This window comes from Phaethon lepturus, unplaced genomic scaffold (assembly GCF_000687285.1).
Source record: "Phaethon lepturus isolate BGI_N335 unplaced genomic scaffold, ASM68728v1 scaffold12299, whole genome shotgun sequence".
NCBI lineage: Eukaryota > Metazoa > Chordata > Aves > Phaethontiformes > Phaethontidae > Phaethon > Phaethon lepturus.
Window position 1 is genome coordinate 71,545 of NW_010564206.1, and position 10,937 is coordinate 82,481.

The 10,937-nt window shown below is 45.6% G+C and overlaps 1 protein-coding gene across 1 annotated transcript in view; it reads right to left on the bottom strand.

Annotated features, from left to right (window-relative positions):
* Window positions 1–484: 484 nt before the first annotated feature.
* BFSP1 (beaded filament structural protein 1, filensin) overlaps window positions 485–10,937 on the bottom strand; it is a 20,530-nt gene continuing 10,077 nt past the window's right edge. The window contains exons 3-8 of the mRNA XM_010294802.1: window positions 9,489–9,584; window positions 8,567–8,659; window positions 7,827–7,934; window positions 5,225–5,445; window positions 3,766–3,851; window positions 485–1,840 (exon numbers count right to left, since the gene is read on the bottom strand). Coding sequence (XP_010293104.1) covers window positions 900–1,840; window positions 3,766–3,851; window positions 5,225–5,445; window positions 7,827–7,934; window positions 8,567–8,659; window positions 9,489–9,584 — 1,545 coding nt within the window. The 3' untranslated portion in view covers window positions 485–899. The remainder of the gene's footprint in view (window positions 1,841–3,765; window positions 3,852–5,224; window positions 5,446–7,826; window positions 7,935–8,566; window positions 8,660–9,488; window positions 9,585–10,937) is intronic.

Consider the following 10,937-nt stretch of genomic DNA (forward strand, 5'->3'; position numbering starts at 1 on the left):
TCCGTGGGACTGCGGGTGACCGGGCTGCAGCCGGATCACGTGGCAGTGTTAAACTCTGTAAAACGCTACAGTCCAACGATATACTTGAACAAGAAAACACCAAAACACAGTCGGGTGGGCTGCAGTCTGCTCAAAAGCTTCTTGGCATTTGTACGTACTTTAGTTGTGTTGGCGAAGGACAAATAATGCCTTTAGTATGTTTTACAAGCGTTATCCCCCACTTTGGTGGAATTTCAAGTTTTATTCTTAGAAGATAGGCAGTAAGAGCTTATTTCAAATACAGAGAGTTTGTCTTTAGATGCAAAAAGAAAGGTCTGCCAAGCTCATCTCTGTTTAAAGACTAAAAGAGAGATTTGGAATTGGTTATTCAGCAGGTATCCAGCCCCTCTCCCCTGGAAAAACTCCTGCACACCCCGTCACTTGACGTTTACTAGTAGGGACCATCCGTCAACGGTAAAGGCGACACAAACCCACAGTGGGTATCTTCTGTAGAAGGCAAAACTTTTATTAAATGAACCAGATGTCACAAGTTAACATTTGCAGCTGTCTGAGAGATGGGGAATTGTACGGCAGCTATAGCAGCAGCAGCAGAGGAACATGCACTGGCAGTGGCAAATTTGTCCCGGATACCATGGAAAGCCAGGCAGCTCTGTAATAATAATAATTACTTTCAACTTGTCCTAATCATGAAAATCGGTTGCATAGGTTGTGCCTATTACTTGTTGCCCTGGAGTCATTGCACCAAAAGTGAGCCTACGTCAGACAGAATTGCCACCAAGGTATCAATCTGTTCTATACCAAACAAGCAAAAACCTCACTACTGTATCATTCGGTCAGAAAAAAAACAGTCATTTAATAACTATGCCAGACAAGTTGACTATCAAGGGGGGGTGTGTCACTTAAGAGCCTTTGTCACCTGCTTTCTTCTTGCTTGTTTTCTCTATCATCGTCTCCACAATCATTGCTGTCTCTTCGTACGTCTGAATTCTGTCGTCTGAAAACTTCTCGATGGACTCCACCACCTCCACCTTCTCGTAGCTCATGGAGCCGGGCAAGCCTGCTTGCCTGAACAAAAGGCCCTGCTTATCTTCTCGGTCATATTCTGTCTCTCGAAGGACTCCTGGCTCGGTTGGGCTTATCAGACCAGGGGAAGGAACTGTCTCAGGCTCAGAGATGTCTGGATACTTTGTGATTTGCTCGATCTTTCCTCTCGGTTTTTTTCCCCGTTCAAGCATGTCCTCCCTCTCTTCCCGTTTACCTTGGCGTTCAAACTCTTCCCTCCTTTCACAGATACCCCCTTTCTCTTTTTCTAATGGTTCGGCAGGTTCTGGCAGCTCCGGTATGGGCTCCACATCACCACCGTTCATCACCTTCCCATTGCCGGTGGAAACTGTGATCCCTCCCCTTGACGGGACGAAGGGGGCCAAGATGCAAGGTTCTTCATAGCCTTCCTCCCCTGTTACCAGCACGTAACGCCCTTTGGGACGGGCATCAGGTTTAGGCTCTGGTTTCTTGCAGACTCTCATTTTCTCCCTCACGATGTTACACAATTTATCGAAGGCTTTACTTATCTGGGCTCCATCAGGTACATCCTCTGGGCCCACTTCTTTTTCATCAAGTTCTAATCCTTCCTGCCCAGGTTCACATGGGACTGAGCCTTCGTGCCTAAACTCCAGCTGATCTTGGTCAAAACCTTCCAGAGTTCTTTCGTACATTCTTTCAGGTGAGAGACCGTCAGTTATGTCTTTAGACATCAGCTCCTTTTTCCTGGCAATTTTCTTTGTCAGAGCTTTTTGTCTGGGCTTTACACTGGCAATGTCTTGCACGGCCTGGGTGATATCTAGGGAAAAATCAAAACAAAGCAAACAACAAACAGTGCTGAACACAGTCACTGCAAACGCTGCCTCTCATCCTCACTGCTGTAGCCGGAGAGCTGAATGCAGCAGCAAACATGAGCACAGCTTCTGTCAGCGCATTAAAGAGCCTCTTCTTTTGCGTGGGCCCCGTGGCCATGCAGCCATTTTGCATCCAAGGTCACCACTGCCATACGCAGTGTGAGGACAGGACATCTGTGCGTGTAAGAGAGGCAGCTGCACAACATGTTCACCTATTAGGCCTGGACTAACGCTCAGCAGGAGCATTCAGCGCCTGCTGCTGCAGACGGGCTCGGCCCCTTCCTCCCAGGTCCCGTGGCAGGGTTTGGTCCTGTTGATGTGACAAGAAACCTCGTCTCCCAAGGCAGAGAATGAAGCCAGGTGCCCAAAGGTAGAGGCATGGCCTGGCAGTAGGACTAAGTGGAAACAGCTTGTCCGGCATTGACAACTTCTGCTGGGGTCTAAGAAGGAAAAAAACCCCAAAGCCTTATGTAAAACCTTCCCGCTGAATGCAGGGTTGCGGGGTGACAGGAAAGGCAAGTGTTATCACCAGCTCTTCCAGTGCCTCTGAAGACAAGCTCAGCAGGGGGACGCCTCGCCTTTGTGTCCCAAGGGGGCTAAGAGTGAGCCAGGCACCTCCCGTCACAGCAATTTTGGGTATGGGCAGATGCAGGGAGGTACATCAGGAGGAAGCAGCGAGCAGCCAGCAGGCACAGAGCCAAGCAGTCAGCGGTGTGGTGCTGAGGAGCTACATTTTGGCATCACTCGAACACTGACAGTGAGATCCAGGCCCACACAGAGGGAACCCCTGCCCACAGACCGTGTTGCTGATCTCCTGGGCAGTCAGTAGCCACAGAGCCCATGACAGCTCAGTAGCTGGAGCGCGGGCAGGCTACTGATTTTCAAAGCATGAACTGCTAGAGCAGAGGCGGCAGAGGTTGGTACTGGAAATTAACGGGAACAAGGGGATAGACAGATAGGAATATGCTTTCCTGCAGGCAGCTGTTTTGTCCCGTGTCACAGGTACAGTAACGCACATAAAATGCCCTGTTCGCCTTGCAGGTGTGCCTAGAGATGGGTTGAATCCTCAGTGGGTATAAAGCAACACTTTGCAGGACAGTAGTTATTTGCAGCTGCTGAGGATTCGGCCTCGTGCATTGTGGTCGCATTTTATATGAAACTGCTATCGTTCACAGAGCAGGTATAAAAATTACACCTGCGTGCCAGAGAAAAACCTCATTTCACAGTTAATCTCTGTTCTCAGGGCAGTTTGTTGTTAGTAAAAAAAACCCAGCAAGCTTTAGATTTAAGCTATAGCAAGTCATCTCTTATGTTAGTACCTACAGCACCTTTCTATAAACCAACTTGCCTCTTTGTTAAGAGCAGCCTCACTATTTTAGTCTCAGCCTTTTCCTTGTCACCAGGTTTACAAGCATCCTAATTCTAACAAGCAATGATACAACACAGAGGACATGCCATTCAGAGGAAACCAGGCCATGGGACATAAACAGGCCCCAAAAAGTGTCCTCTGCCTGCAGCACTCAACATGCCCTGATGCTCTTTGCATGTGACTGAAGTGTGGGCCGGCAACTCACAACAAGTCAGCACAAAACCCCCAGCTCTTTCCATAGATTCAGGTGCCTTCTGACTTTGCTCTATTGATTGGCCTAAGTAGTAAATTGCAGAAATTAGCAAAGAAACTCTTTTGCTTGTGGTTTTGGCCTTTGACAGCTTGTCTGAAAGCCAGCTGAGGCAAGCTGAAATTGTTGCATTTACTTAGCAAGCCTCGAGTCAGGCTGTCACAGCTGGTCGTATGGAAGACAAATGGAAAAACAGCTTAAAATACAATGATGCTGCTCTTGACAGACAGGAAGATACATCACAGATTTACCTCTTCCCCTCGACGCTTGAGGCTGGACAGGTCTATAGATCTGCGTGAAGAGTGTGACTGGCGTTCCTGCTATAGCAGAGTTTAACCTGCCGGAGAAGACACACATCGGTCAGACCTCTCCCCCTTACTCCCATCAAGAGCAAGTGAAATTACACAAAATGAAACATGGAGGTTACAGAAATGTGTTTCTCTGTGGTGAGGAATCAAAGAGAATGATGGGACGCTGTTTCTTGTCGGGGGAAAATCAATACAGCCACAGCACCTTCACAGGAGTGAGGCTGGTTTCACCAGCAGGAGATGTGGGATGCTCCGCTAGGCAAAGTACACCAGTGGTAAAAACTCATAGCAACAGGTTTGTAGTTTAGCGTGGCACTTTGAAAGGATGGGAAGATTTTGGATGAGCAAACAGCCAATCCATGCCCAGCAGAGGCTGGCAAGAGCTGTAAATGCCGGCCAGTAAAATATATAATTTGGTAGCCATTACAACGTTACCTGCACATACCTGATTTCAGAAGGGCAAAAAGAAAACTGACAGTCTTCCTTGGAAAATATTTGAAGTGTCTGTGGTATTAAGTGTTAAAAATTAAAATCAGGAGGCTGGCCTATATACAAACCAGTTACTATATCTGTGGCCTTTCCAGTCTGCTCTGCCAGAACTTGACATATTTTGGCCTCTAGGGAGGACATACGTGCTGTGTTGCTATGCAAGAGATGCATGTTTTGATATTTGGCGATGAGAATTACCCTGATCAGATACTCCTATCCAGAATGCAGTGTCCAAAACAAGACACTGAAAAATCGATGAAACACCTGTTCCCCACGTGAGATTGACTTTTAGCGAGTGTCCTTCCCCTGCACCGTCTGGACAACCCAGAGCCGGTTGGGTGCTCTGAAGTCTGGCCCTGCTGCGCCTGCCCGCGCAGGCAGCACCGGGAGCTGCAGTGAAAGCCCGGCTCCTTTTCACATGTGAGGCTGACGGCTGACATTAGAGGGAGCCAGTACTCCTCTGTACGTGTAAACGTAATCCAAATCCCTGCAAATTTCTTCTAGTCTAGCCCTTTTTCCCCGCCTGCCTGAAGAATGCGTTTGCTGTCATGAGTGCTTTGTTTTACGGGACGTTTGCCCTGTCTGAGCCCCGCAGCGAGCTTCACTAACACCCGGGCAGTGGAGAGGGCGTTCAAATCGCTTTTGTATGCTCCCGACCTCTGTGCACTGACGCGAGGACAGTATATGGAAAGGAGACTGTATGGAAAGAAGCTCAAAATGGCTCTGACCCTTTCCTTGGCACAGCCTTGACTAGATTTTGCATCTGTTTAGCTTCCCATCCCTGGAAATCTCCAGTGAAAGGTGTGAAATGGCCATAGCTTTGGGTGCATCAAATGCCCTTAAACATACATTTTTGAAAGGAGATAAAAGAGATAACTGGCCCCTTTAGGAGAGTCCAGAAATCCAGCCTTACCGGCTGTCCTCGTTCTCGATGATGCGCTTGTACCGTTCCAGCTCGTTCTCCAGGGACTGCTGGTAGATCACTAGCTGGCGGCAGTCGGTCGTGTATTTCTCCAAGGTCCTCTCAGCCTCCTCTATCCCCTTCCTAAGGTTTTCAATCTGCTCGTTGTAAAGCTGAATTTCATCGTCGTAACTCTCCTGGGTGTTTTTAATCGCTTGCTCCAGCATGGTTGTCTGGTAAACAAAATTGGTGGGTGAAAGCAGCAGCTCTGAAGCATTCAGCATCCCCATATTTCAAAGGCAATTAAAGGCAAGACATGTTTTATTACAACGTGTGAGGCTGCACTGCTGAAACACAGGGGCAGTTTAATTGCATCTGTTTAGGTTATTCAAAACCAGTAACTCCCCCCTGCCCCCTTATCTATCCCAAGGCTTCTGTTCCACAACAAGCATGACAGGATTGGCATGAACTGGGGGAACAGCTGTGTGATGTCTTCTTCCCCATGCAGGCGAGGCTGGCCGATGGCTCGCTGCATGACCCACAGCTCACCATGGACGGCCTCAGCAGAGCAGGCAGCATCTTACGAGGAGAACAGAAGTGCTTAACTGGGAAGATGTGCCCGGTCAAAACCTGTTCGTCCTTCTCTGTGGTCCGCAGACCAAGCACTGAAGATTAAGGAAGGGTCTTTTTTTAAATAAAAATCTTTCCTTTTGAATTTAATTCCTTGGCTTTTTTACTTTAGCAATAAAAATAACTGCTATGCAGTTAGGCCTCAGCGCCAGTCATCAACCAGGAGGTGGCAATGAGTCCCTTGCAAAAACACGGGGCAGGAGTTACAGGTGGGATATTTGGCAGTGTAATTCTGCTCTCACTTTCTTCTGCTGTTTTTAGCTATTTATTATAGTTACTTTATCACTTGGGATTTTTTTTCCCCTTTTCAAACAGCTTTTAAAGAGATGCACTCACAAAAAGCTAATGGGGCAATAACTCGCTAATGGATTCTTTAATAATTGATTTTTTTCTCTATGTTACAGGCAAGATTTTCAAAAACCTTTCAAAAGCCTAAATTTAGGAGCCAAGTCCCTTGGTATTAGTTTGGTTATATTGCAGTGTACCAGTGGACCAACAGGTTCCACAGACCCCTCTAGTGCCCACAAGGCGGGGTTGATAACCTCTCTGTGAAACGGTTATCAGGTCCAGAAACAGGAAAGCAAAGGAGCTTGAGGACACCTCAGTCATCAGCTCCAGCCTCCACCTTTGCAAGCAAGCAGATCATCGACCTCCACTCAAAGTTCTTTCACTCTCTTAATCTCAAGGCATGAGAAGGAATGAATTAATAAACTCTTTCTAAATGGGACATGAAGATTTGATTTTGAAAGCAGCACGATTAATTCCCCAAAGAGTGCCTCTCTCCATCTGCCAGCAGAAGGCTGATTTTCCCTCCTTTTTTCTATACCGATTCATTATCTCACTTATCACTACATTGACCTTGACCTTCCCAGAGCATGTGTGTCCTTTCCACCAGAGCATCAGACATGAGAAAGAGACCAAAGAAAAGACCTGGGGGTAGCAGCGTCCCCTGAATGCCCTAGTGAGAGAAGTTACACTCAGAAAGTTAAAAGCTGCTGCTCTGACTATCCAGAGGAGTTCAAAATCCCACCAGCAGGTGTTTTATACCAGTATATCACTCCCCCCACTCCAGACGGACAACTCGAGGCACAAAGGAAGCTGTATTCGGGAGGCATAAGGTGGTCGCTCTCCACCCCTATCCACTAAGAAACATCAAACTGCATGTAGGTAGATCTGCCACTGGCAGTTATACAGGACTGGTTTCTATTCACTGTAGCCTTTAGCTGCTCCTCCATCCCCTGCACGCTTGTCCCTGCACTGCATGCTTGCTCGGAGACACTGGCCGGAGGAGGAAGGTTGATTTATAGCAAGTTTGGCTGGGAAATGGGCGGGAGCAATGACTGAAAGTCCTGGCCAGTCATTTTCTGCGAATGAGGAATTGGCAAAAGGCAGGTGGTTTTGGTGCTGGTGGTGTCTAAGCACAGGAGACGTGTTGACGTAGCACTTAATAGTGACAGGGATGAACGCAGGATGCCAAACGTAGCTTGACACCTGTTTCAAAGGGCGTTAGTTTTGATTACCAAGCCTGTCCTGTCCTTCTCACAGCAAGCTCAGCATTGGATGTGGCACTGATGCAAAGGACCTGGCACAGCCCTGAAGGTCCCCCATCATTTTTCATGGAGTCAGTTTCCAGCCTGAGCTCAGTAAGTAAGAAAGAGAGTGAGATCAGCCCGATTGTGACATTTCTATACACAGCCTCCTGCTGACTCCATCCCACAGAAATCTAGTGACAACATGGAAACCTTCTCCCACCAGCTACTCTGGTAAGCAAAGATGGCTTCATTGTGGCTATGATAGCCACAGCCCCCCTTGGCCAGCTAAACCTGGTGATTTGGGCCACCAAGAGGCTGAGAATTAAATAGCTGAAGATGGAAAAAGGAAAACACATCTCCAAGTCAACTGAGTTCACCAGACCCTGTTAAAGACCATGGGGCCATAAAAAGAGCAGAGTTCATGAGCATCATGGTTGTGTTTATGGCAGTACCTCTGTCTGCAGCTTGTATTTTTGTGCCTGTAGCTGGCAGAGGATGCTCTTATATTCCTCCAGCTGGCTCTGCAGAACAGGGATCCTCCTCTCTGCTATCAGTTTTTCCTGTTTGGAAGAAGACAACATGTGTACAGGAAAGTATGTTTCACTCTTTTTAAAAGAGCCAAAACGAATTCCATTACTGGAAATAAACTGTAAAGACAAATAGAAAATTACAAAAGACAAATAAAAAGATCAGGATTGAACCTCAAGTAAACCCTTGTGGCATGGCTTTAAGAAAAAAAGACATCAGATGGCAGGAGTGTAGAAGTACAGCTTATGTTGAAATTAGACCCTGTAGATGTAGCTGGTCATACCTTCTTCCAACTAATAAACATTCTTGGCATAGCCATTCACATTGGTGGAAATCGCCAAGTTTTCATTTAGTCTGTAGCAATTTGTTTGATTTACAAATTTTCACCACATCTTGCCCCTTCAGGACAAATACTTATATATCCTGTCAGCTCCTCCTCAGATAGGAAGCACAACTACTTCAACTACCTTTCAACTAGCCATTTTGGTGGTTAATATGTATTTCCAAAGTTACAATTATTTTTTTCTCTCATATTCAGTACTTACAGTTGTTGCAGTTTTCATCTAACCTTGGAGTGGGAGTTAGAGGATCTGGGATACTTTAGGAATAAACATTGACTCTTTCTTACTTAGAGCAGCATGTATTTACCGACAGCAATACCTACCTCACATATGCCAGTAGTTATAGGGGACACACGAGGGGTTGTCTGGATGATCTGCTGCAAGACATTGACGTAGGTCTGGATTTCCATAAGGTTCTGTGGTGAAGCAAAAAACATTTTCATCAGAAAATGCCATAGCAAGGTACACCCTTCAATGTGCTCCACTTCTGGGGCTTATTCCGAGTTATTTACTTCTTTCAGCATATAAAAGTCCAGTTCGTGTTCAGACTTGGGTTTTGAATGTGGTTTTAGACCCAATTTTGAGTGCTGCTGAGGTACAAATGCTTGTAAAAGCATTTGGCTAAGCAACAATATAGTTCATAGTCTTAATTTAAGATTCCGTGATTTCTGATTTCACGGGAGATTTTCAACATGAGGACCACAAATACCTTTGCATGTGGTCCAAAAGCGAGCCTCTTCTTTCAAAAGCAGCAAAGTGGCCCGATACCAAGCCTCAGAGCTCTCCCAGGAAGGAGAAGGGTGCTGCATGTGTTAGTTGGCTGCAGCGTAATTATACAACCACAGGCTTATTTCTGATGATTAACTGGAATGCTCTGGCCCAGAAAACTGGGAATCCCCCTCTGATGAAAGCAATAGCACTTCTTAGCATGAAATAGAAAACAGCTTGACTAGCTTGTTGGGTTGAATCATGGTAACAGGTCAATGAATTCAAGACATTGCTACAGGTGTAGATACTAGACCCTGAGGGATTCAATTCGGATGCTTGCAGCCATCCAGCCGTTGGGCTTGACCTCCACGTTGCAGCTGTTGCACCCACTGAAAATACATAACGCTATATTGACTCACCAAAACACAAAGGGGATTTGCTTTAATTTGCCACTGGAACAGATCATGAAGAAGTGCAAAGCTTCACACATGCCTCTAGAAGGAAGATCTAAAGAAGATGGCAAATTCAACCTATTACCTTCTTGTATCTGTCCTTTGTGGCATTAATGTCATCTTGCAGGAACTGGGACTCAATCTGCAGCTCCAGGTTGCACAGTAGTGCTTCATCAGCTTCCTGCAATGCAGAGACACATGGCACAGTCAGTACGTATGGCCAAAACCACAGCAGCCGCTTAGCCATAATTTGAGTTGTTGCACATGTGTAACAGTCTGCGTGGAGAACTTAAGCCTACTGGGAGAAACAAAAGTATTATGAAATCAACAAACAACAGGCACCTTATTCATCCTGTTCTCCTATTGTACATGCTGCTTTTCTGCAGAAATACGATTTATTATATGGTTTGGCCCTGGCACTGTCAAAATATGTTTACCATACGCATTATGAATGCTGGAAGCCAAGTAATAGACACTACAAAATACCAGTCTTTGACCCTAAAAGCTTGCAATGGTGCATGAATCTTAAGCTGATGACATCAACAGACTAAGGCATTGATTTCTCTGGTTTTTATAACAGGACCTGAAGTATTCTGACACCTTTTTAATATCCCCAGTGAAGAATCCCATATTAAAAAAAAACCAGGATGGTCCAAAGTATTTTCACTCCTTTTGGTGCGTTCTCAAATATCACAAATGTTTGTCAGGTTTGGAGCCATTTCTGAAAATAAAAATGACAGATGAGCAAGTCCAGAAAAGGTCGGTTTGGTGCAGAAGCTTGCAATATTGGGGTTTGCAATATTGGTGAGCAAGAAAAGTTCATAATGTCCAATTAATTCAGAGGACTAGGTGTATGACTAGCAATCATGATCTCAAAGTACATAGGTATGAGTGGCACTGGTATTTAAATCCAGTGAAATAACCATTTCTGCCCAAAGGTCTCACCTAGATTTCTCCCATCTTATGTTATTTAATACAAGCCTGTGAATATAAAACAATTTTATATTCATAGAACAAGTGAGGCGTTCCACCACTGAACTGCGTCAAGAAGTATCTCCGTTTGCTTTGAGCCTATGACCTGTTGATGACATTGGGTGTCTCATAGATCTTCTGTTAGAAGACACAGTCCCTACCCCTGGCCCATGCCACAAACCAGCATGTCCTTCCTCCTCCTCATTCATCTCTTTTTGGATCTGAAGTCTGGCTAAACTGCTATCAGAAATTAAGCAAAGTTTATAAAAGACATAGCTAACCTTTCAGGTGTTAAAATCTATGAAAATATACACCTGTTTACAGGTTTGATCTCCGGATCTTGAGTGGCACCCTGTTCCCACTGAAGGCAACAACAAATGCTCTGCAGTTTCACAGTCTTTTTCAGAGAATCACGCTTAATTAGATAATACGTTTAATTGAGTGTAACACTCAACTGAGCATGAAATCTTTAAAAAAATTTAAGTTTCAACTGGTTCACTCACACTTTTGGTTTGCTAAGGGAAATGGTTATGAGCTTTCAAGTACTTCTGTTTTCAGCAGG